This window comes from Nomascus leucogenys, chromosome 10, assembly GCF_006542625.1.
Source record: "Nomascus leucogenys isolate Asia chromosome 10, Asia_NLE_v1, whole genome shotgun sequence".
Classification (NCBI taxonomy): Eukaryota; Metazoa; Chordata; class Mammalia; order Primates; family Hylobatidae; genus Nomascus; species Nomascus leucogenys.
In genome coordinates this window covers 80255443-80281882 of record NC_044390.1, presented here as the reverse complement: position 1 = coordinate 80281882, position 26440 = coordinate 80255443, and the positions used below count along the sequence as shown (strand labels likewise).

Genomic DNA, 26440 nt, shown 5'->3' with positions numbered 1-26440 from the left:
ACCTGCACACGTGCAGATGCACAATCACAAAATGCACACAGGTACAGCGCACACAACCCCCACTTGGTGGCTGCTCAGCTATACAGGCTAGTATCACGTAGCCAGGACTCCCATCCCAGACCCCTCTGAGGGCTGTGGAGAGGTCTGGAGCAGACATCTGGATTGAGCCCCTTGAGGAGGCGCTGGTGTGACTGAAGTCAATGACCACAGCTCCCAAGGGAGGCAGGATGGGATGGCAGGTACCCTGGGTCCCCCAGGACCTGGTCAGTGGAGGTGGGAAGAAAGCACTGTGCCTCGGTTTCCCCATCTGTAATGGGGATAGAGTCCTGTGAAGGTTAAATGTGTTAAAACATGTAAAGCTCATCATTTGGCGCAGGGATGAGAGTGGAGGTGTCTTGATTTTCTTGTCAGGCACCCTGCGGGGGGGCCCCAGGAAGAGGGGCACTGAGTATTCATTTGACCCTTCTCAGGGTCTGTCATAATCCTCCAGGGCCTTCCTGAGGGGGGCAGCTGTCACCACTCCAAATTCCTCCCTCTCTATACTTTTATAGGAACGCATAGAGGCATTTCCCTCAAGCTTCTCTTTCCTGCCCATTCTTCAAACACCTCTAGTGCAGACACCCTGGTTAAGTCTAGGTGTCCCTCACCCCTCTTTCTTCCTTTCTGTCTCACAAGAAGAAAGTATCTCTTTTTTTCTCCGGGACTACCTATAAAATGGGTGGAAAGAAAAATATTTAGCATGCATACCACCACTGGTTGGTCTCCTACCTGTGGCAGACATCACTAATCCATCACAGCACTCTCTCAAGTTTAGCAGAGTCCTCAGTACAGCTCTCCAGGCAGCCTCTATCAATCAGTATAGCCAGTTTGCTACCCCAGGTCTACCTAATGCCCAAAGTCTGGCCCAGTGGGTAACCCTGCTCTTGCTGAGTGTTTGGTCTAGGAGTTAGACAGAGGGTACTCCAGGAAAGGAAGGATTTAGATCTCAGCTGCCCTAAAATTTCTGGAGCCCCTTAAACACCACATAGCCCTAGATTACAAAAGTTAGTCTTGCTCCTGGGAAGAGCACTGTGAGTGGGGTGTCACGGTGGGACTGTTATTTATTTACCCATCAGTGAGCTTGGGGGACAGTCCCGAGGTAGTCTCCAGCTTCTCTCTATCTGCAGGCCTCTTGCGAGAACCCAGGGTAGCAGAGTTCCCACGAACCCTGAGCGTGGGAGCCACCCGGCCCCCTTTTGATGTGGGACACGCTGTTTCCTCCGAGTCAGTGAGAACATCCTCCTGCCTGGACAAGCAACCGCTGCCTGCGGGCCGCCCGGAAGGGGAGCCAGCCTTCACCCCTAGGTCTGCCTTCTTGGGGGCCCAACCTGGCACAGGACCTGAGGAGTCCCTCAGGCCCTCCCCAAAATCTACTCTGACCAGAAGGCAGGCGTGGGCCCAACTGCCATGCAAGCCTCTCTGCCCTTCCCAGCCCCACATCAGATCCCATCTGTCCTCTGCTCTCACTCCTCCTGCAGCTCCCACTTTGCTCATGGTTAACACCTGGCCTCCTGATCTGGCCCCCCATCTACCCTCTGAACCTCATTTCCTATGTGTTCACCCCTCTCCCCCCCCACTCCAGCCACCCTGGTCTCTCTGCTCTTTCTCAAGCATGCCAGGCACACTCCCACCCCAGGGCCTTTGCACTTGCTGACCCTTTCCCGAGGTGCTCTTCCCAGATATCCGCATGGCGCACTCCCTCACTTAGCACAGGTCTCTGCTCAGATGTCGGCTTATCTGAGACACCTTCCCGACCACTTTATTTAGTTATTTATTTATAGACAAGATCTTGCTCTGTTGCCCTGGCTAGAGTGCAGTGGCTTAACCATTGCTTACTGCAGTCTTGAACTCCTGGGCTCAAGTGATCTTCCCACCTCAGCCTCTTGAGTAGCTGGGACTACTGGCACAGACCACCACACCCAGCTTAAACAACAACAACAACAACAAAACTTTTGAGGAGACAGGGCCTCGCTATGTTGCCCAGGCTGGTCTGGACTTGAACTCCTGGGGTCAAGTAGTCCTCCCTCCTCGACCTCCCAAAGTGCTGGGTTTACAGGCATAAGCCACTGTGCCTGGCCCCAACCACTTTATTTTTAAAAAGCCCATCTTTGTCCTTACTTCACTTAATTTTTTTTTCCATAGGACTAATCACGACTGACATTATAAAGTCTTTTTTTTTAAATTATACTTTAAGTTCTAGGGTACATGTACACAACGTGCAGCTTTGTTACATATGTATACATGTGCCATGTTGGTGTGCTGCACCCATTAACTCGTCATTTACATTAGGTATATCTCCTAATGCTATCCCTCTTAAAGCATGACCAGGCCCTGTGTGATCTGGTCCACCCCTGCCTCTTCTGCCAGACAAAGTTAGAGCAGGAATGTCAAATATATGAGTGCATACCACTACTGTCCTCCTAGCACCCATGGCAGGCATTACTAATCAATTTCAGCATGCCTTACCACTAAACCAAGACGCAACTTCAGAATCCTCCTCAACACAGTGCTCTAGGAAGTCACAGCCCTGGAGCAGAGATAGCACATGGGATGAACTCTATTCGTCATTTATTTTGCAGATGATGGGGCTGAAGTCCAGAGAAGGGAAATGACTTCACTAAGGTCACCCAGCTGGTTGGTGGTGCAGCTGGCACTGGGTCCTGGAGTTTCCGAGTCAGGGGCCAGGGCTGACCCCGCCAGGTTGGTCTGTGGAGCCATCTGGAGGTGAGCCAGCCTTGAGGCCCTCTGCTCTACAGGTGGGCTGAAGTCTTTGACCTGGATCCTGGAGCCGGCTCAGGCCTGGGCAGGGTAGATCAGGGCTGTCTAAGTGGATCCACTGGCCTGCTTTGGCCACCTCCCACTGTCCCCTAGAGGGGTCCAGGACCATGGAATGCAGGAGACCACACTGACAACTGATCCTCCCTTTAGGGCAGTGAAGTCCCCTCCCTCCTCCAAAGTCTGGTCTCCTTATCTCTCCCCTCTAACCCCCAGCAGGCCTAGACTTGTTACTTTCTCTGATGCTAGTTTCCAGGCCCCCCATTAGCCTTGGCCCCCTTCGGGATACCTCAAACTTACCCAGCAGCCCCCAAAGAGCCCCAGGAGGCTCAGGACTCAGTCATTTGGGGCCAAGTGGGTGAGGAGGGGGCAGAAGTGAGGATGTCACTTTACGGGGAGAAGGAAGTTGAACAGTGCGTTAGGGACCCCCCGCACTCTCCATTTCTCCTTTCTAGGGGTGTGAGCCTGTCACCTTTCCCCACTTTCGGGGCTGTCTCTGCCTTGTAGCTGCCTTCTCCCCCTCCTCCCCCCACAGTCCTGGGGAACACAGCCTGGGGCCAAGTCCCTGCCGCCACCCCCACTGCAGAGACTTGAAGGACATCACTGCAAGCCCGGGGGACCAGGTGCCCATGGACTCCTCCTCAGCCCCTGTCTGGGGTCCTCACTTCCCCTTTCCTTACCCCAGCACCTCTGTCTGCCTAGACAAACCTCTGAGCTTCTCTGGGCTTCAGTGTCCCCTCTGTGAAATGGGACCCCTTACTTCTGTCTTCTAGACCCCTTACTTCCATGTTCTAGAGATTAAAGGATGTAAAAGTCCCCTCGGGAGACATTTTGAGGGCTGAGTGGTATTGGAGGCTCAGATTTCTCTAGAGGTATGGGGGCTGCGGGGTCACTCTTTTCAACCCTCCTGGTCCTCCAGCCTGCCCAGCTCTCTGCGGGGGAAGGAACGGGAGGAGATGGTTGGGGGCAGGGAGGACCGGTCAGGTAGGGGAGGGGAGGGCAGGACCGGCTGTTCCCACGGGCCCGGGGCAGCCACGTGCAGGCAGGAGTGTGTGTGGTTTGGTCTCCCAGGGAGCAGGGCAGGAAGTGCTTCAGGTGGGGGGCAGGGTGGGGGAGTGTTTGGTTTGACCTTGCAGCAGCGGCGAGGCGGGGTGACAGTCACTGCACACCAGTGGCTAGCAGGGCAGGAAAGTGGGGGAGGGTGGGCAGCCAGGGGCCTGGTGAGGTCCTTGACTTCACAGTGTACCTGTCAATACTTTAACATTTTCATACCCCTGAAATGTAATACTTATGGAATATCTGGAGAAAGAAAATGTGGATTCTTTTAAATAAAAGCATAAAATCACTGCAAGAAATTTAAAGAAAAAAGAAGAAAATAAAAGGAAGGAAAACCCTAAAACACACCCACCACAACAAAGTCCCTTTGCCCTTGGCCTCCTGCTTCAGCCCCGCTGTGGTCTATGCTCAACATTCAGAGTGAACCTGTTAAAACAGTCACACCCGTCTCTCCCAACGCACAGCCCTGCTGGTTCCCTTCTCACGCAGAGCAAAAGCCAAAGTCCTCACCGCAACCTTCCAGGCCCTGTGTGACCTGGCGCCTTTTCCTCTCTTACTTCTTTCCCACTGATTGCCCTGAGCCTCTCCAACCACATTGGCCTTCTCAGGTACCCCAGACCCACTCTGCCTCAGGCCTTTGCACACGCTGTTCTGCTGTCTGGAATGTTGGAATGCTCTTCCCCCAGTTCTTTCCCCTTTTTTTTTTTTGATACAGGGTTTTGCTCTGCCACCCAGGCCGGAGTGCAGTGGCACGATCTTGGCTCGCTGCAACCTGGGCTCAAGGGATCCTCCCACCTCAGCCTCCTGTGTAGCTGGGACTACAGGTACGCGCCACCACACCCGCTAATTTAAAAAAAATTTGTAAAGATGGAGTCTCACTATGTTGTCCAGGCTGGTCTCAAATTCCTGGGCTCAAGTGATCCTCCCACCTTAGCCTCCCAAAGTGCTGGGATTACGGGTGTGAGCCACTGTGCCTGGACCATGCCTTGCTTTTTAACCTCCTTCCACCTTTGCTCAAGAAGGTATTACCTTCTCCATGAGGCCTTTCCTTCTCGTCACTCCCTACATCCTTTCTCTCCTTTTTTTTTTTTTTTTTTTTTTTTGAGATGGAGTCTTGCTCTGTCGCCCAGGCTGGAGTGCAGTGGCGCAATCTCAGCTCACTGCAAGCTCCGCCTCCCGGGTTCACGCCATTCTCCTGCCTCAGCCTCTCCGAGTAGCTGGGACTACAGGCGCCCGCCACCACGCCCGGCTAATTTTTTTTTTTTTTTTGTATTTTTAGTAGAGACGGGGTTTCACCGTGGTCTCGATCTCCTGACCTCGTGATCTGCCCGCCTCGGCCTCCCAAAGTGCTGGGATTACAAGCGTGAGCCACCGCGCCCGGCCATCATCCTTTCTCTCCTATATTTTTCCTCTGTAGCAGTTACTACTTTCTACCATATTCTACAATTAATTTATTCTGTTTCGTGTTTGTCTCCCACTAGAATGTGAGCTCCAAGAGAGCAAGGATTGTCTGTTTAGTTCACTGCTGTGTCCTCAGGGCCCCAAACAGTGCCTGGCACACAGAAGTTATTCAATAAATATGAATTAATTAAAAAGCAGATGAACATATGCTATAAAGAAAGGAAAAAGAAACAGCAAACTACAGAAAAGATGGGAGACAAAGGGTTAATGCCCTTAATGCAGGAAGAACACTTGCAAATTAATAAGGAAGCAATAAACAGCTCCAGAGAAGGATAAGCCAAAGAAATACACAAGTAATTGGCAAAAGAAGGAACCACTCATGGGCAGTAAACAGGAAAAAGTTCTCAGGTTCAACTAAGAACCAAAGGTATGGAAACTTAGATGACATCTCTTTAGGAACTATCAGCTTGGCAATGTTGTACAAATCTGATAGAGATGGGAGGGACAAGGGTGGATTTAAAATGGGTGCAGGCCTGGCTGGGCACTGTGGCTCATGCCTGTAATCCCAGCACTTTGGGAGGCCAAGGTGGGTGGATTGCTTGAGGTCAGGAGTTGGAGACCAACCTGGCAAACATGGTGAAACCCCATCTCTACACAAAATATAAAAAATTAGCCGGGTTGGTGGTGTGCGCCTGTAGTCCCAGATACTCAGGAGGCTGAGGTACAAGTATTGCTTGAGCCTGGGAGGCGGAGGTGGTTGCAGTGAGTGGAGATCTCGCCACTGCACTCCAACCTGGACAACAGAGTGAGACACCATCTAAAAAAAAAAAAAAAAGGGTACGGGCCTGAGAAATCCAAGTGCTTTGACATCTGGCTTCATGATGGACTATATGGGCCTGTGTTGCCAGTCCCATTTCACAGATGCAAAAACTGAAGACCAGAGAGGGAGATGAGCTCAGGCAGGGTCACATGGAATCAGGGCGGGGCTTCTGGGACCATGATCCAAAACAGCACAGGCTGGCTGGAGATGGGGCATCCTCAATACGCTGGTCAACTTGGGTTTTGGAATCTGAGTCTTAATTGTGTTACCTTGTGCAAATGTCTTAGTCTTTTGGAGCCTCAGTTTCCTCATTTGAAAAATGGGGATTATAGAACCTGCCACACTGAGTATCTGTGAGAATTAAGAGAGACATGCCTGTAAATGGCCAGGCACAGTGGCTCATGCCAGTAATCCCAGTGCTTTGGGAGGCCAAGGCAAGAGGATCACTTTAGCCCAGGAATTTGAGACCAGCCTGGGCAATATAGTGAGACGCCCTTCTCTACAAAAATAAAAAATTAGCCAGGCATGGTGGTGCACGCCTTTAGTCTCAGCTACTTAGGAAGCTGAGGCAGGAGGATTGCTTGAGCCCAGGACGTTGAGATTGCAGTGAGCTATAATTGTGCCACTGCACTCCAGCCTGGGTGACGGAGTGAGACCCTGTCTCACACACACACAAAAAGCCATGATATTGAGATCCTGGGTCATAGGGAGCGCTGGATAAATGGAAACAGGCCCGCAGCTATCACTGTCCTCCCACCCACCACGTGGGGTGGAAACTCTGAGTATGGTTCCTCTGCTCCACAGCTGTGTTCCAACGCACTGGACACTGACCCCTCAAGGGACAGGGCGGATCTTCCCCACCCCCGCAGGTCCCCCAGGCCCAGGCTGCCAGCTGGCTCCCCGCCCTGTCTGTTACAGGGGCAAGTGGAAAAAACCCTGGCCAGGTGGATACTCCGCCCCCACTGGCTGGGTGACCCTAGATGAGCCAATCCCCCTCTCTGGGCCTCCTTCGCTGTTACCCATCCAGGGCTGAGATGAGGATGGAGGTGAGAATGACATTGAAGATCTCTGCAGAGTTCACACCTCCCTTGCAAGCTGATCCTTGCTGAGTCTGCCCATGTGGGAGGTGGTGGTTTTAGCTCTGTCTGACAGATGGGGAGACTGAGGCTAGAGAGGCCAAGCCTCAAGTGGGTCCAAGGTCACCCAACCTGTAAAGGGCTCTGGATCTGTTTGGGTCCAGGAGGGGAGAGAAGGAGGGTGGACAGAAGGAAGCCAGGGAAGGGAAGAGTGACTAAGAGGAAAAGGCAGAAGACAGAGACAGAGAGAGAGAGACACAGAGCTACAAAGAGATATGGAAAGACTGAAAGAGGCCAAGACACACAGAGATATTGTTTGTTGCTAAAGAAATGGTGGTTTTTGCCATTAAAATTATTGGCAAATTGGCCGGGCGCAGTGGCTCATGCCTGTAATCCCAGCATTTTGGGAGGCCGAGGCAGGTGGATCACCTGAGGTCAGGAGTTCAAGACCAGCCTGGCCAACATGCCAAAACTCCGTCTCTACTAAACATACAAAAATTAGCTGGGTGTGGTGGCAGGTGTCTGTAATCTCCACTACTTGGGAGGCTGAGGCAGGAGAATCACTTGAACCTGGGAGGTGGAGGTTGCAGTGAGCTGAGATCGCACCACTGCACTTCAGCCTGAGTAACAGAGCAAGACGGTCTCAAAAAAAAAAAAGTATTGGTAAATTATAAAAGGAGAGACACACAGACACATTGTTATGGGCTGAACTGTGTCCCGCAGAAGTCATGTGTTGAAACTCTAAGCCTCAGGACCTCAGAATGTGACTGTATTTAGAGACGGGGTCCTTAAAGAGGTAATTAAGTTAAAATGAGGGCACTAGGATGGGCCCTAATCCAATAAGACTGATGTCCTTCTAAGAAGAGAAGATTAAGACACAGACATGTACAGAGGGAAGACCACATGAGGACACAGGTAGAAGATGTAATCTACAAGCCCAGGAGAGAGGCCTCACAAGGAACCAACCCTGTGACACCGTGATCTCGGACTTCCAGTCTCAAGAATGTGAAAGAGAGAATACATTTCTGTGGTTTAAGCTGTTACTTTGTTACCGCTGCCCCAGCAAACTAATACAGACTTAAAGTCATAGAGACAGGCCAGGTGCTGTGGCTCACGCCTATAATTCCCAGCACTTTTGGAGGCTAAGGCGGGCAGATGCTTGAGGCCAGGAGTTCGAGACCAGCCTGGGCAACATAGTGAGAACCTGTCCCTACAAAAAATTTAAAAAAATTAGCTGGGTGTGGTGGTGCGCGCCTGTAGTCCCACCTACTTGGGAGGCTGAATCAGGAGGATTTCTTGAGCCCAGGAGTTTGAGGCTGCAGGGAGCTGTGATTGCGCCACTGGGCAATAGAGTGAGGCTCTGTCTCTAAAAACAAAAAACAAAGACACAGAAATAAAGAGACCAGGGTGGGGAGGGCTGGGAGGTGGTTTGGGGACGAGGGTGACAGTGGGTAGACCTGTCTGCCTGGCTCCTCAGAGACCCCCCCCACCTCCATCCCTTTCCCCTCATAGGCTGCACTTGGGCCTCAGCTGTCTCAGCGATGGAAAGCTTTAGGCAGGAGAAGCCAGGGTCTGCCATCCCTATCTTCCTTCCTCCTACTCCCCTTCCCCAGCAACAGGCTCCACTGGTCTTGAGCGCCAGAGGGATTTTCCCAGCGGGTTTCTTGGAGATGGAGGGTTGGGGACTTTGAGCCGGGCTTGTCTGGCTGGGGAGGATCAGTTAGAGGGGCTGGAGAGAGGCTGGGCAGAATCTGAATGGGTGGGGAGGGATGAGGAAGTTCTTGAGAAGTTTCCCCCACCCCACATCTTCTGTTTTCCAGGCCAATGTGTGGGCTCAGGGAGGGTCAGAAACAGTCCCCAAGGGGAGGGGCAGGAGAAATGATGTTGGCTGTGGGGGAGCGGCATGTGGCTGGAGACAACAGAGCTCTGGCAGGTCAGAGGAGGACATGTTTAATGATCCGCACCCCCACAGAGAAAACGTCCTTTTCACTACAGCCCTCTAGAGCTCAAGCACACTCTATAGCTCCCCACTGATGGCAGCACCAAGCCCAGGCTTCCCTGAGGCCACCCAACCTGGCCTTGTACCCCCATTTGGGGTAAAAAATCTCAGCCCCCACTGTCCCAGAAGGGAGCATCTATCCCCCAGTGGTCTCCAGAACCTTCTGGATTCATTCCTACCTCCACCCCTTTGCACCTGCAATGCCCTGCCTGGGGTGCCCTTCCCCTTCTTGCTGGCGCCTCACACTCCAGCCCTCCCCACACCTCTAGCCTTTCCCTGAACACGCCACGCCCTTCGAGCCCCCTTGAAGTTGTTCATGCTGTGCCCTCTGCCTGGATCAGCTGTTCTCCACATCTGGCCACTTCAGAGGGATTTTCCCTGAACTCCCACACCACCCTGTCCCACTACCTCCCCAGAACTTCTGTCTCACTCCAAAGATCATCTTCATTTACTCTTTGCTTGCTGTAGGTCTGTCTCCCCATCTGTCTGTGTGCCCTGGGAGGACACAGGCCTTGTTTGTCTTGTTCAGCTCTGTGAATACACACCCACAGCACATATTTGGAGAATTAACACTGGGCCATGAAAGCTGAGTAATTTCCAGCCTCCTCTAGAATAGTAGCTTTCAAATCTCTCTCTCTCTCTTTTTTTTAATTTTTTTTTTTGAGATGGAGTCTCACTCTGTCACCCAGGCTGGAGTGCAGTGGCGTGATCTCGGCTCACTGCAACCTCCACCTCCCGGCTTCAAGCAATCCTCCCAGTAGCTGGGATTACAGGTGTGCACCACCATGCTCGGCTAATTTTTGTATTTTTAGTAGATATGGGGTTTCACCATGTTGGCCATGCTGGTCTCGAACTCTTGGCCTCAAGTGATCCACCTACTTTGGCCTCCCAAAGTGAGCCACTACGCCCGCCTCAAATATTTCATCAGTGACTAAGAAATTCGTTTCACCTCACAACCTATTAAACATATACAGAAATGATGCAAAACATTCATGGAACAATTTTTTTTTTTTTGAGACAGTGTCTTGCTCTGTCTCTCAGGCTGCAGTGCAGTGGTGTGATCATAGGTCACTGCAGCCTTGACCTACTGGGCTCAAGTGATCCTCTTGCCTCAGCCTTCCGAGTAACTGGGACTACAAGCACACCACCCTGCCTGGCTAATTTTTTGTTATTGTTGTAGAGATGGGGTCTTGCTATGTTTCCCAGGCTAGTCTTGAACTCCTGGACTCAAGTGATCTGCCCACCTCGGTCTCCCAAAGTGCTGGGATTACAAGCATGAGGCACTGTTCCCAGGCTACATGTAACAATTCTTATTTTTACTATGTATTACACATGCCAATCTATTCTAGTTCTATTCTATACTATTCTATTCTATTCTATTATTCTATTCTATTCTATTCTATTCTATTCTATTCTATTCTATTCTATTCTATTCTATTCTTTCTGTTCCAAGAAAATTCTGGCTACCACCTTCTGATTTCTTTTATTTTATTTTTTTTAACCTTCTGATTTCCAGTCTTCTTGTGGGTTACAATAAATTTACCCAGAGAGAAGGTTCTCAAATTCTTACTGCAGAGGTCCCTGGAATTTTCCTGGTTCTGTCCCCTCCCACACTCCTTCTGGCTTGTCATTATAGGACCCACTCTTCTTGTCATTCTGGGACCTCCAGCCCCTCTTTTTGTAAGGCAGCCAGAGCCCAGCTGCTGTCTATAAGGGGCCATAACTGATACTTCAGCCCCCTGAGATCTCCCTGAGATCTTGGTGAGTCTATCCTGCAGCTTTGGACAAGGCTTCCCCAAGGGGTCTTCTTTGACCCCCTCAAGTCTCCTCTCTGTTGGCACTGGGCCTGCTCTAGGCTGAGGTCATATGGGACACACCTCTGTTTGTCCCCATGGCCCTCTCTTCCAAGAGGAATGACCAGGAGGTAAAGGGGAAGGGAAGGGTGAGGCAGGCAGGTGGTAGTGGCTGTGATGTGTCCCTGGAAAATTACAGCTTCCCCGCCCTCCATGCCAACCCTCCTCCTGGAGAGCAAAAGTAGTCCTAACGGCCATGGCTGAACTACTGCCAGTGTGGATGCTGTGTTCAGGTACACAGCGTTTTCACACGGTGGGAAGATCTGCTCCCATTTGACAGATGACGAAACTGAGGCTCAAGGAAGGAGAGGGACTCGTCCCAGGTCTCCCAGCTCAGAAACGGTCAAGAAGGGGGCCAGGTATGGTGGCTCATGCCTGTAATCCTAGCACTTTGGGAGGCCAAGGCTGGCAGATCACATGAGGTCAGGAGCTCAAGACAAGCCTGGGAAACATGGTGAAACCCCGTCTCCACTAACACACACACACACACACAGTAGCTGGGAATGGTGGCATGCACCTGTAGTCCCAGCTACTCAGAAGACCGAGGCAGAAGAATCACTTGAACCCTGGAGGCAGAAGTTGCAGTGAGTGGAGATTGTGCCACTGCACTCCAGCCTGGGCAACAGAGTGAAACTGTATCTCAAAAAAAAAAAAAATAATAATAATAAGTGGCCAAGAGGGGATTTGAACCCAGGAAGTCAGACTCCCAAAGGGACAAAAGGTGAATAGGGCCACCTAGTTCCGGGTCCTGACCTTTCCTTTTCCCAGGCCTTGTTTTCCCATAATAAAAGGGGTGACCTGGATGCAGTGACCCCAAAGGTCACATCCAGATCTGAGCTTTGGTGATCTCTGACCATCATTATCAATTCCACCGGCCATGCCATAGTGATTGAAGCACAGTTGGTTTTGGGTGCCCTCTCTTCCTCTTGGGGGCCACAGTCCAAACCCCCCTGGTCTTTTCTCTTCTGGTCTGTCCCAAGTTCAAGGTCTTTGATCTTTCCTCTTATTGCCACCCCTCAGGGCTTGGTTCTTTGCTCAGATGACTGAATCTGGGGTCCAGGGTGGGCACTCAACAGCAGCTCACTGGGTCCCTATCCTGGGGCCTGGGACACCTTAACCCAAGAATTTGCAAACTTGATACAAGCTGGGTGCCCATCCTTAATAAAATCATGCTGGGAAAGCCAGTTCATAAAAGTGTTTCCAAAAAGGGCTGCTCTGGTTAAAACGAGAGCAGACAGACAGATTCTTGTTTGCCTGGCTTTCTATTCCCCCACCCCCCACGATTCCAGGTCACCCCAGGAGTCCCTGGAGCCCAGTGTGCAAACCATAGTATTAACCCAGAGTAACTGTGGTATTTCAGGTGCAGCCTATGGGGAAATACTTTGGACAAGCAGCTGATGCTTGCTTGAGCCACCATGTGAGGTGGGCATGGACTGGGACAAGGACAGATGGACTCTGAAGCCCTCTAAAAATCCTAAGACAACACAGCACAGACTTTGGAATCGGGCAGATCTGGGCTCCAATGTCTACCCTTCCCCGGTGACCCTGAGAAGGCACCATAGCTTTCCCAGCCTTGGCTTCCCCATCTGTAATATGCACATGGTAGAACTGTTTGGTGGAATAAATGAGAAGGCACCATAGCTCTGCCAGCCTCGGTTTCCTCATCTGTAATATGCACATGGTAGAACTGTTTGGCAGAATAAACGAGGTGATACATATAACGGGTTTAGCAAATAATAAACATGGAACACGCACCATTGCTGATGTTGCTATTATGGCCCCATCACTTGTGGACTGTCTGATCTTGGGGGAGTTAGTTCTTCGTCTGTGAACTGGAGGTGATGATGGTACCTACCGCATAGGGTCCTTATGCATGGAGACAGATGCTTGGGAACATGTAAAGGTGCTTAGTTGATGCTTGGCACAAAATGAACATTTAGTGGATGCTGGATATTACTTATCGTCATTATTATTATTATTGTAATCTTTGCTCCTGCCCTAGAGGCTAACCAACCCCGGGTTTCGTCCTTGCCTGCGGACGACACAGAGACCCCCTCCCCCTGGGCCCCGTCTTACCCCGGCGGGATGGAGGCGCGCGCGCTCACGCTGGTGGTGCGCTGGGGCCCCGGCCGGTTGAGGTTGTTCTGCCCCGGGGTGGGCGCGCCGCCGGGGGCGCCCGGGCTCCGTGGGGGCGCCCCGGGAGGCGGCGCGGGCTCGGCGGGGCCGGCGGCGGGCGCTGCCCAGAGCGCGGCGCCTGTGAATGTGGCGCTGGGGCGCACGGCAAGCGCGCCCGGAGGGCCTCCAGGTGGCGGCGGCGGCGGCAGCGGGGGCGCGGGGGGCGCCTTGCGGCGCTGCGAGGCCAGGATGGCGTTGGAGGCTGCGCGCGTGCTGTTGACCAGCAGGCACTGCTGGCAGGAGCAGGGCTGGCCCGAGCTGGCGCCCACGGGCCACGACTGCGACTTAGGGATGGAGCCCACGGTGAGCGGGTAGGCGAGGTCCAGGCGGCGGCGCAGGCGGCGGCGCCGGCGCGTCTGGCGGTTCATCTGCGACATGCTGTTGAAATAGATGAGGTAGCAGAAGCCTAGCGACGAGAGGTCGAGCCACGGGTGCTGCTTCTCGTAGGCGTTCTGGATGGTGATGCAGATGTCCATATCGTAGGCCGTCCATGCGCCGCCGTCGTTCTCCCACTCCCACACGATGCCCTTGCCCGGCGCCGACGACGGGTCGTAGAAGTTGCGCCGCACGGGCCGCATGGTGCCTGTACTCGAAATGGGGAGGGGGCGTCAGCACAGCGGGCGTTGGTCTGCGCAGCTGGAAGGGCGGGCCACAGCCAGGCAAGGGTGGGAGGGAGGTTGGGGGGTCAGCACAGGCCTCTAAGGGTCCATCCAGACTTGGGGAGAGGGTCAACACATGCACGGAGAGGAAGGAGGTCAAGGCCCAGGCATGAGGTTCAGCACACGCTGGAGGGTCAGGACAGGCGGGAGCCAGGGTGAGGGGGGCCGGGGCTAAAGGTTCAGCGCATAGCACTGGGGCGAGAGGTGGGCAGGGGCGTGTGGTCAATAGATTGGGGATAGGGGTGGGAGAGCCACCAAACGGGGTGGGGGTGCCAAGATAGCCTGGGGTAGGAAACCAGCAAGGTGTGGAGGGCTCCCCCACCCTCCACCTCTCCAGGGCCAAGACAGACACTGAAGTGGGGGTTATCACAGGCCCTGGATGGTGCAGGGGAGGGCAAAGGGGGCCTGGGGGTTCTTCAGACCAGAGTCAGATAAGGTGGGGCAGGCATAGACAGAGACCAAGGCCATGCACAGAGGCCCCATGCAGTCCTCTCCTTCATTATAGTTCGCTCACTCATTCAATGATTCATTCATCAATCTGTTCATGCCTTAGTTCATTAATTCAAGCACTATTTCATTTAGTCATTCAACAATTCTTGCATTAGTTCATTCACTTATCCATGCCCTAGTTCACATATTCATATATTCCTTCATTCAATGATTCATTCATTCATTGATTCTTTCGTTAGGTCATTCATTCGTGCCTGCAGTCATCCATTATGTTATGTTATTTTATTTATTTATTTAGAGAGGGGGGTCTCCCTATGTTGCCCAGGCTAAGTCTCGAACTCTTGGGCTCAAGCGATCCACCTGCCTTGGTCTCCCAAAGTGCTGGGATGACAGGTGTGAGGCACCATGCTCTGCCCCACTTTTTTTTGTTTGTTTGTTTTGTTTTCCAGACAGAGTATTGCTCTGTCGCCCAGGCTGGAATACAGTGGCACGATCTAGGCTCAATGCAATCTCTGCCTCCCAGGTTCAAGCGATTCTCCTGCCTCAGCCTCCTGAGTAGCTGGGACTACAGGCATGCACCACCTTGCTGGGCTAATTTTTGTATTTTTAGTAGAGATGGGGTTTTGCCATGTTGGCCAGGCTGGTCTTGAACTCCTGACCTCAGGTGATCCACCAACCTCGGCCTCCCAAAGTGCTGGGATTACAGGTGTGAGCCACCGCCCCTGGGCCCCTTATGCTTTTTTTTTTTTATTGATACCTTTATGTATTCTCCATCTTCAGCCCACTCCCGTATTCAGGCATTCAGACATTCCTTCATTTACCATCATCCTATTTAAAAATGTGCACCCCCACAAACTTTCCCCTCTCTCCTTCCCCGCTCCATTTTCTCCCTCAGATATACTTCACATTCTACCCATTTATCTTGGTTTGTGTCTATCTCCCCCTCGCTAGAATGTAGTAGCCACAAGGTCAGGGATTTTGTTTTATTTACTGCTGTATCCCCAGCACCTGCACACAGGAGGTGCTTGAGCGATATTTGTTGAATGAATGAATGATTTCATTAGGTCACAAATGGATTGTTGTTGTTTTTTTTTAAATTCATTCACACTTTGTGCTCATCCCTGCATTGGTCCAGTCCTTCATTTGCTTGTTATTTTCATTCATCTGTTTGTTTCATTTGTTACTTCCTTCAACAAACACCTGCTGACTGCCAGGTGGGCCCCCTTTCATAAAGGAGGGCACTGAGGCTTTACTCCCAACCACAGCTTCGTGTTTGCCAAAGCTCTGCGTGCTCCCCTGACAGCAAGGCTCCACGGGAAACTCTGGGCTAACCAGAGATAACCTAAGGTCCAGGCTGCAGGACTTCTCAGAGCCTTTAGCCTCCTCCGTGTCTTGGGGCTGATAAAGTGAGTCTTTTGCTGGGTTCATTTGGCACACCTGCAGAAAGGCTGCACACTTGACTTCTCCTCAACTGCGGGAAAGTCCCTTAAGCCTCCTCAGGCCTTAGTGGCCCCATCTCAAAAAGAGGGGTGATCATCCATGACCCAGCCCTTCCCTCTCACACAGGGTTTGGGGAGGAGTGAGTGAGAACAGCTGCAGAGGGTCTGGGTGGGACCCCAGGGCTGGGAGGCAGACAGCCCTCACTTCGAGTCCTGGCTTTCTGCCTTTCCAGCTCTGTGACTGTGCGTAGGCAACTCAACATCTTTGGGCCCCAGTTTTCTCATGTTGAAAATGGGCATAAGCAGACATGCAATAAAAGACTGCTGCATTTGCCAGCTATAGCAACAGTTGCTTGTGGGGTTGCTAAGAGGATCAATTGAGATAAATACCGTGTCTACTCTGATGATTCCAAAATCTGCCATCTTCGGCCCCATCTTCTCCCCTGGGAGCCAGGTTCATGACCCTTCCCTGGAGAGGTCTAACAGGCACCTTGAACTCAGCTCTGCTCTCCCCTGCCCCAAACCTGCTCCTCCTGAAGTCTTCACATCGCAATTCCTGGCAGCTCCCGCCCTTCCAGATGCTCTTCCTTGGACCCCCAAACCTTGGTCTCATCCTTGACTTCCTACCTCATATCCCACCTCCAATCTGTCAGTAAATCCAGTCATCTCCACCTTCAAACACATCCACATCTGACCACTGCTCCCCACTGCGCTCACACCACCCAGTCCACGCCATGTTATCTCTCCTGCCTGGACCATTGCAGTAGACTCATGACTGGCCTCTGTAATCCGTTTCCCATACCGCAGCCAGAGGGATCCTGCTCAATGCAAGTCAGATCACATCTTTCCTCTGCTCAAAATCCTCCCTGGATTCCTCTCACTTGGAGTAAAAGCCAAAGTCCTTGCCATGACCTACAACGAAATCCCACATTGTGGGGCCCTGTCTGACTCTGACATTGCCTACCTCCCCCTTACCACTCACTCCATTCCAGCCACCCTGGCCTCCTTACTGTTCCTCAAATACACCAGGCACTGTCCAGCCTCAGGGCCTTCTCACTGGCTGTTCCCTCTGCCTGGAATATGACCTCACCATTCCCAGATGTTCTCATGATTTCCTCCCTTCTTTCTTACAGGTGTGTGTTCAAACATCTAAAAATGCAGCCCTCCTATTGCTGTCCTCTGAGCTTGCTTTATTTTCCTCCCTGGCACTTGGCATTACCTGACTGACTATATATATATATATATATATATATGAGGGAGAGAGAGTCTTTCTGTGTCACCCAGCCTGGAGTGCAGTGGCGTGATCTCGGCTCACTGCAACCTCTGCCTCCCAGGTTCAAACAATTCTCCTGCCTCAGACTCCCGAGTAGCTGGCATTACAGGTATGTGTCACCCAGCTAATGTTTTTGGTATTTTTAGTAGAGACGGGGTTTCACCATGTTGCCCAGGCTGGTCTAGAACTCCTGACCTCAGGTGATACACCTGCCTCAGCCTCCCAAAGTGCTGGGATTACAGGTGTGAGCCACCGCGCCAGGCTGTGACATGATGTATTAGTCTGCATGCATTCTTTATGCTGCGTATCCTCACTCTAGGCTGTCAGCTGCGAAGTCGGGGATCTTGTCTGCTTTGCTCACTGCTGTACTCCCAGCACCTGGCACAGTGCCTGCACACAGTAGGCCCTCAATACCTAGAAGGCGTTTCCATTGTTAATTGGCATCTTCCTCGGGTGCCTGGCCCAGGGATCTGCAACCGGATAGGGGAACTCAGACTGTTCCACACTGGTGTGTCCCTACTCAGGGCTGAAAGAGCTTGTCCTCTGCCCTCTCCTCTGTTAGAATCACAAGGGCTACAGACTAGCCCTGTGCCCTGCCAACTGGACAGGCCCCAACAGCTGGAGAAATCGAGGCATGGAGCTATGGCTGTTGATATGAGAGGGGTGGGGTTGAAGAGGTGGAGAGGTTGGACTGGCAGCCCAGCCCCAGGAAATAAGGTCCCTGGGCGCCTATCATGTTCCAGCCAATCAGACAAAAACTTCCCCTGCATCTCTGGGGCAGCCTCACTCTGATGCCTGATTTATCATTTTAATTGAGTGTGTGCAGATTGATTTCTTCCCTGGCGATGGGGCTTCCTCCACAGCAGGCCTGGAAGGGGATGAGTTAGAGAGAAAACCCTGGATCCTGCTCCCACCTGCTCTTGTGTGCTGGTCTTCCCCGCTCAGGGCCTCAGTTTCCCCACCTGCAAAATGAGGGGTTGTCATGACTGATCTTCAAGGCCGATGTGCCTGAAGTACCACCATTCAGCTCCTGGTGAGGGGAAGGCAGTGTATTACCTGAAAAATGTGCAGGATAGGAAGGGAAGCAATGGGAACCCACCTTATTTAACTTCCCCTGTGTGCCAAGTCCTGAGCTCGGCAGGGGAGGGGCTGGGACAGGAGGTGCAGAGTGAAGTGATTCAAACAACTCAGAAGTCTCTCAGGTCAAGCCAGGTGCGGCGGCTCACGCCTGTAATCCCAACACTTTGGGAAGCTGAGGCGGGTGGATCATCTGAGGTCAGGAATTCGAGACCAGCCTGGCCCACATGGTGAAACCCCTGATCTCTACTAAAAAATACAAACATTAGCCAGGCGTGGTGGTACGTGCCTGTAATCCCAGTTACTCAGGAGGCTGAGGCATGAGAATTGCTTGAACCCAGGAGGCAGAGGTTGCAGTGAGCTGAGATCACGCCATTGCACTCCAGCCTGGGTGACAAAGCAAGACTCTGTCTCAAAAAAAAAAAAAAAATCTCTCAGGTCTTGTGCAAATCCTGGCTGGTACCACACATAGCCTCAGCGCCCTTATCTATAAAATGGGGGCATTAATATCTACCCCAAAGAATTACTGGGGGAACAAAATGAGACAATGTATAGGCAAAGGTGCTTAGCAGAACACTTAGCATTTAGTAAGCACTCAATGAATATAGCTACAATGGCTGATATTACATACGTTACCCACATTCATCCTCCCCCAGCCCTTGTTCACTTGGCGAACTCCTATTCATCCAACAAAGCCCGCCAAGTGCTCATCTCCTCCAACATGGGCTTCTCTGTTCTGTTGCTATAGTTGGCAAACGCAGCAGTCTTTTATTGCATGTCTGTCCTCACACTGTCATTATTTGTTTTTGTTCTTAGTCATCCTCATTGGTAGATGACTTTTGGGAGGACAAAGACTGCTAGATCAGATATGCAACTATGCTTGGAGCACCAGGCACAAAGCCTGGTGCAAAGAAGACATCTGCAACCGAGACGGGCAACCTACTTGGCACTCGGAGGAATGGGAAAGAGGAAAGTCTGGGCTTGATGGAGAGGGAGTGGAGATTGGAGAGCAAGCAGCCCCCAGGGTGGAGGCCAAGCTTCGAGGGGTCCCTGGGGAGGACCCTCAGGCCAGGAGGAGGATTCCCAACTTCAGCGTGGGCCAGCTCTGCAGCAAAGGACTCTGGGAGCCCGTCAGGGCCAGCTAGCCCAGGCCTCCCTCTCTTCAGGGCTCTATTTACCAGGTATCGATTTTCCTGCCTGTTTACTGGTAGTTATTAAAGGCTGTGTCCCTGGAGTCCTTTTGAAACAAGATTGGAACCTGGAGAGCGGGAGTAATTAGGGCAGCTGCTGTCCTCCCCGCTGGGCCCTGCACCCCGCAGCGCCCGCCGCTGCCCGCCTGCCCATCCGTCCGCCTCTCCGGCCCAGGCTGGCCATGGACCAGGCTGAGGGGGTGGGCAGCTGGTTCCTTGGTGACCTGCCTGGACTTCGATCTCAAGATTTCCAAGGGAGCAGTGGTGGAAATGCTCCTTCTCCTCCGCAGTGGCCGTGGCCTAGATTTTCAGCCAGAACAATGGGTCTAAGAAGGGGCTGGAGTTTCTTCAGCCTGGGAAAGAGGCTGGGCCTCAGGCTGGTGGCCCAGAGCAGACCACACCCCACTCTGGCCTTCAGGGCCCCTGCTGTGCTGGCCACAGGATCTGCGTCCCCCAGGCAGTTACGGGCCTGTGACAAACACGGCTCCGTGCCTCTGCCTTGGCTTGTTTTTGTGTCTCTGCCTTTGTTGTCTTCCCCTTCCCTCTCCTCCCTAGTTGCTTAAAAATGTTTGGCAGAAAAATTCCAGGCTTCTTCCAGCTGAACCAGAGAAAGGGGCTTTGGTCAGTGTCAGCTGGAGGACTGCACAAGCCGGGCCCCTGAGACCGGGTGTGGGGGCAGCCACAGCCACAGCAGCCAGTGACTGCTTCATGCCTGAGGCAGAGACAGGGTGACAGCGGGATGGAGAGAGACAGAGACATACATGATCGAAGAGACTGTCAGAGACAGGCCAAGGCCAACATGGGAAACTGAGGCAGATACAAAGAGAGCTGGAGTCAGAGATAGAATGAGCTTGAGAGACGAAAAGAAAGGGAAGCTGGAAACCTAGAGGCTGAGACCATCATGGAGAATCAGGGAAACTAAGGCTAGCATTTATTGGGCACCTACTGTATGGCACATGCTGCGCTCAGCACTCTCCTTGAACTCACTCATTCCATCCTCACACCATTGCTTCCAGGGAGGGACCAGGACTATTTCCATTTTACAGAGGAGGAAACTGAGGCCCAGAGAGGTGAACTCTTGGGAGGGTGAGAGCAGAGGGCTGGGAATGATGCCACACTCGTGGAGTAAAGGCAGGCCCAGGTTGGACTGGTTCCATGGGGTTCAACCTCACCAAGTGGTAGCACAGCCTAGGATACTTCCAGCGATGGAGAGCTCACTACTTCAGCTTTACTTTCCGTTGTTTAGTCGTGTGAGGTTTCTGCCTTAGAGCATGGTCCCGATCTGAACCCACTGCCTAGAGTTGGGTATGTGGGTGCCTCAGCCCCCACCTCTTGGCCTTAAGAAGCAGCTGACTCCATGGAGAAGGGGGAGGGTTCTGAGCCCCCGAGCCTTCCTCCTGCTGGCCCCTCGGCCTCTAAACAGTTCGTCTCTGGGCTGGGCCAGCTTCAAGGCCCAGTAGGGAACCCCTCCCTTTGGGGGTGGCTTCCCGGAGGGAAGTGATCTCAGTTTGGGGGCACCCAGACCCTGACGGGAAGGGGGCACGTGGGAGGCGGTCATGGGACATCCTGTCAGGCTGGGGGAGTCCCACCACAGGCTGAGGCCTGTGACCGGGGATTGGGCAGTGGCTGGGCCCCTGTGAGAGACTTCACTGAATCCTTCACCAACCCAGAAGTCACAATACTAACAGCCGTCCACATTCAGAGAGGACACTTTTCTGCCCCAGGCTGTGTTTAGCTCATTTAAGCTAAAGAGTGTGTTTAGCACCCCTAGGAGGTGGGGATGTTATTGCCCCATTTTAGAGGCGAGAAAACAGAGGCACAGAGCAGTTAGGAGCACACCAGATGCCATCTGTGAGCAGTCCAGCTGGAGCCCACACAAGGCTGCCTTGCTTCATTTGCTGTTCCCTCTGACTTAGTCTCATGAGCCCATGTTCTGGGGGAGGAAACTGAGGCACAGCGGTTGCACGGTAAGTAAGTGACATGGCTGAGGTTCCAATCCCGGATTGCTATGTGACCTTCTGGAATGGCCCCTTAGCTGGTGTCTGCATGGCTGCTCACCTCTCTCCTACAACAAGGACAACAGCGGCACCCAACACCTTGCCGAATGTTCTGCAGTGCCAGCAACTGTGCTAGAGGCTCGCACACGTCATCTCCCAGTCCTCACAGCAGCCCCAGGGGTGTGTGTGCTAATATTAGCCCCATCGGGCAGATGGGGAGACTGAGGCTCTCTGAGAAGACATGGAAGTCTGGCTGGGGGCACCGGCTGGGCTGGGATTCGAGCCGCAGCCTGTGGATCCAGGCTGCCTCGCCGGCTCCTGCCCCATGATCAATAATCCCGCAGTGTTCTGTTTCCCTCCAAGCTCTCCTCTGGGACTCATCAGGCTAAGCTGTGGCCCATTAGTGGTTTCCCTGTGGTTGAAGCTGGCCCAGGTTCTCCAGGGTCTGCTGGAAGCCAGGCCAGGGTGGTGGGGAGACAAGGGGAGGAGAGGGGGTCTGCAGCGCTGCCTAAGGAAGGCTGAAGGGCTGCGTGGCACTCGGAGAGGCTACCACCTTGGAGGCTGCTGGCAGGCAGAGGCGGGCACTCATACGCCATGGGCTGTATGGGGGGGGCTTTCTGGTCACGTGGCTTCCCACACACCCAGCAGGGGATTCAGATCCCCAGCAAAGCAGGAAGTGGAGGAGGAGGGGACAGAGGGCTGGACAGTCCTCCACAGCCTGAGCCCTCCAAACTGCTCCTTTCTCATCTGTGAAATGGCATAATTGTAATAATAATAAAATAATAACGATAATAAACACTCCCAGAGGGCCTAACTATGTGCCAGGCGCTGTTCTAAATGCTTTGTGTAAGTCAACTCTACAGCCACAAAATGACTGGGGCAGGTTGTTATGAGAATAATGATAATAAACATATGATAATGATAACTATTACTATCACTGTCTTGTACAAACACTGAGTGAGGCACAGAGAGATGAAGCAATTTGCCTGAAGTCCAGAGTCACATAGCTACTGGGCTACTAAGTGAAGATTGAATCTAGTCAGGATTTGAACTTCCCCGACTTCCACTGTCAGCCCTCTGGCCCATGTCACCAGGGTGCTAGCCTGGACTGTTGCAGGGGCCTCCTCCCTGTGTCCCAGTGTCCACCCTTTGCAATGTGCAGTGCATTCTCACATGGCAGCCAGAGGGATTTTTCACAGACTCAAAGCTGGACTGTGTCACTCCTCTGCTCAACAGCTATCCATAGCTCCCTAGTGCCCTTAGGAATCAGTCTAAGCTCCTTAGAGTAGCCTCTGAAGCCCATCACAAGCTGTCTGCACAGCCTCACACTCTAACCACACCAAAATTCCAGCTATTCTTTGAACATACCGTGTGTGCGGTTATGCCTCTGTATTTGCATATGCTGTTCCATCTGTCTAGAGTGTCCTACCCACCCCACCCCATTGGCCTCCCTGCTGAGTTCTTTCTCAATCTTCTGGCTCAGCACAAGCACTCTGTCTTCTTGGAATCTTCTCTGCCATCCTTAGGGCAAACCGCTCGCTCCTTGGGGCCGCCATAGCACCTTGCGCCTGCAGTGCTCCCATCGAAGCACACAGCTCACTAGGTGCGGAGGTGTCTGTGTTCCCTCCAGCCTGGCAGCCCCTCCAAGGCTGGGCTGGTTTACAGTCCCCTTGGCATCCCTCTGTGGTCAGGAGTGCAGGGAGGTAGGTCCTTGCAAAATGTTGGCTGAATGAATAACCAAATACATCGGAATGAACCTAACTGAATGCTGCTCGTGACTAGGCTGGAGGCTGCAAGCTGGGCGGATATGGTTTTGCTCTGGTTCACATGCTATTTAAAAAATAGTGACCAATATTTATTTATTTATTTATTGAGACAGGATCTCACTCTGTTGCCCCGGGTGGATTGCAGTGGTGCCATCATAGCTCACTGCAGCCTGCACCTCCTGGTCTCAAGCAATCCTCCAGCCTCAGCCTCCTGAGTAGCTGGGATCACAGGTGTGTGCCATCATGTCTAGCTAATTTTTTTTCATTTTTATTTGGTAGAGATGGGGTCTCACTACGATGCTCAGGGTGGTCTCAACCTCCTGTGCTCAAGTGATCCTCCTGCCTCAGCCTCCCAAAGTGCTGGGATTCCAGGCATGAGCCACCTTAAACGGCCTCACATTTAAAAATTGGGGCAGATTCACACCAGTCCAGATTTCAGAAATCCCCAGATATCCAAGGGTGGGGCCACAACAATTGGCCTCCTTGGCAACAGTGAGCAAGAGCTGAGTTATGCTGGCCCCATTCATGCCTTCAAGTATTTATTGAGCACCTGCTGCATACAAGGCACTGGAGAGCAAGACAGTTAAAAAACCTCTGCCTTCCCAGACACTGCACACACTTCTATTAGTTGCCCAGGCCCTGTAAGCATCTGAATTTGCAGCCTTTGTGAAGATGGGTAAGCTGAGCTGCAGAGAGAAATTTGGGCAAGATCACCTGGCAAATTAGAGACAGGTCTTGGACCCAGGCTCCCTGACTGTCATTTCCACAGGGCCAGGTGAGTAACACCTTGGAACAAGTGAACCTTCGCTCCCTAGAACAGAGGAAGCTGGGGAGGGCAATGCTTACCCCAGCCAGGGGGAGGGCCCTGGGAAGGTGGTATTCTAGGTAAACTCTGTGCTTCCTCTTACCACGCTCTGCTTGCAGTTGGAGGGGGAGGGGACAAAGGCCCAGTCGGTCATCGGGACAAGAGGTGGCTGTGCTGCAGCTGCTGGCAGGACTGTCCTGGCAGCCTCCTTTGATTGCCTCGTCCTTTGTTCTGCATCTCAGGGTGCTCAGCTCCAGGGCCCAGTGCCAGACTCCCTCATGCACCCTGTCACCGGCCTGCCACTGCTGTCTGTGCAGGCAGCAGTAGCAGCCTGGAGCAGCTCCAGAGGGATGATGGAAGGAGCTCAGAGAGGGAGAGGCGCTTGGCCAGGGTGGCCGAGCAAGGACACAATCATGCGGGACCTGGAGGAGACTCAGCTCCTAGCCCGGCAGCTCCTGGGCCCCAAGGTAGGGGACAGTCCTATATGCTGGGACTTCCTTGGCACCTGGCCTCCTGTATCACACCCATCATCACTCCACCCCTTACCCCCAGAACAGAAGCACCTTGAGGGCTTCTGTGTCTGTCCTGTTGATTATGACATTCCTAGTGCCCGGACAGTGCCTGGTACACAGTAGGTGCTCATGAAATTCCTGATGAATGAATGAATAGTGACCACAATCACACGAGTTCAGTACTATCATCAGGTCCATATTACAGGTGAGGAAACAGAGGCTCAGAGGCTCAGGGAGAGAGTGTGGTTTACTTAAGGTCACAAGTCTCCCCACCCCTTACGGTTCCTTTTTTTTTTTTTTTTTTGAGATGGAGTCTCACTTTGTTACCCGGGCTGGAGTGCAATGGCGCAATCTCAGCTCACCAGCTCACTGCTACCTCCACCTCCCGGGTTCAAGTGATTCTCCTGCCTCGGCCTCCCGAGTAGCTGGGATTACAGGCACCCACCACCATGCCCACTAATTTCTGTATTTTTAGTGGAGACGGGGTTTTACCATATTGGCCAGGCTGGTCTCGAACTCCTGACCTCAGGTGATGTACCCACCTTGGCCTCCCAAAGTGCTGGGATTATAGATGTGAGCTACCACACCCGGCCTACACACCCCACGGTTCTTAGTAAGCAGCTGGGATGGGAACCCAGAGCCCAGCCCTCACCAACAGCATTCCCCGAGGCAGCTGTTTCCAGGTTCCAGGCCCCGTGTCCTCAGTTGATATCATCCAGAGGCAGCTAGGGGCTGCTGGGGGTGTCTATGTCAACCCAGTGGCTGGGTGGGCTCATGGGGGGGTGACTAAGGGCCTGGAGCTGTCCTGGGGACTGGCTACCACCAGTTGTGATTCCAGAGCCGGGTGGAAGGATGGAGGCCCAGGGAGAGACAGAGGTGGCCTGCGGAGGCCTAGGAGCACCCCAGGCACCCCCATACCCCAAGAACATCACACTGGGGAGAGAGTTAGGGACCTCAACCCCATTGCCTACTGAATGGGCACTTGGAGCCACTGTGACCAATCCTGCCCCAACCCCTTGGCCTCCCCGTGGCCTCCCCGTCCTGGCCTCTCCTTGTCATCCTCTCATCACACCCTCCATCATCTCCCCTCCCAACCCCTCACGCTTCACTCCTTACCACCTTCTTCGCCATCCCCTCCACAGCCCCGTTACCTGTCACTTCCGCATCACCTCCCCCACTCTAGCCCCCACGCTTCCCATCACAGCTTCCATCTCCTTCCTCTCCAGGTCAGACTCCGCAGCTCCTTTGGAAGAATGAGGCGGGGGATGGGAGGAAGCTGGAGAGGAGGAGGGAGGGAAGAAGGAGGAGAAAGGGGTCAGGGGAGGAGAAGGAGAGGGAGAGGGCTGCGAGGGGGGTCTGTCCCGGGCATCCCCACCCCCAGCCCGGAAGGCGTGGGTGGGTCGCTGATGGTGCTGTCCAAGGTACTCGGTGGCCTGGGCGAGCCTGGGAAGGGCCCTGCGCACCCAGCTGCAGAGCTGGATCTGATCTCAGACCCATCTCTTTTCAGCGTGGGCAGGTGGCTCTCCACCCTCTGAGCTTCAGCTTTACTATGTGTAAAATGGGGTGACGCCCGCTGGCTGGGTGAAGGGAACCCAGACAGACTGTAGGAAGTGCCTGAGGCTGCCTCTGCCCCACCTGCTCCAGCTCCAAGGGCCCGTGATTAATGAGGCTGGTCCTGCAGCGTGGCTGTGAGTCCCCCGGGGCCTGGCTGCTAAAGGGCAGCAGCTGGCAGCCCAGCCTGCCAGGCCCCAGTGGGCCCCACGAGGCCTCCTCTACCCATCCCCTATCTCCCATCACAGCTTCCCTCTGCCACCCAGGCCTGAGACCCTCCTCGAGGACCCTGCTGAAGGACCCCTGCTGTTTCCTCCACCTGGAAGTGTTCCTTCTATCCTTCTATTTACCCAAATCACACACTCTCAAAGGACTCCTCCTCCAGGAAGTCCTCCTCTCAGAGGCTCCAGGCATACACCATGCACATCCCATGGCTGAAGGCACCCTGCATCTCCCTAGTGAGGCATTTAGATCTTTTTCTTCCTCGAGCGTGAGTGCTTACTACGTGCAAAGTAGTATCCTCCATG

General features: G+C 53.1%; 1 protein-coding gene across 2 annotated transcripts in view; it reads right to left on the bottom strand.

The window, feature by feature from the left end:
* DTX1 (deltex E3 ubiquitin ligase 1) overlaps positions 1-26440 on the bottom strand; it is a 41981-nt gene that overhangs the window by 7237 nt on the left and 8304 nt on the right. For both annotated transcript variants that reach the window (XM_030821448.1, XM_030821447.1), the window contains exon 3: positions 13096-13777. In XM_030821448.1, the coding sequence (XP_030677308.1) occupies positions 13096-13777 (682 nt within the window). The remainder of the gene's footprint in view (positions 1-13095; positions 13778-26440) is intronic.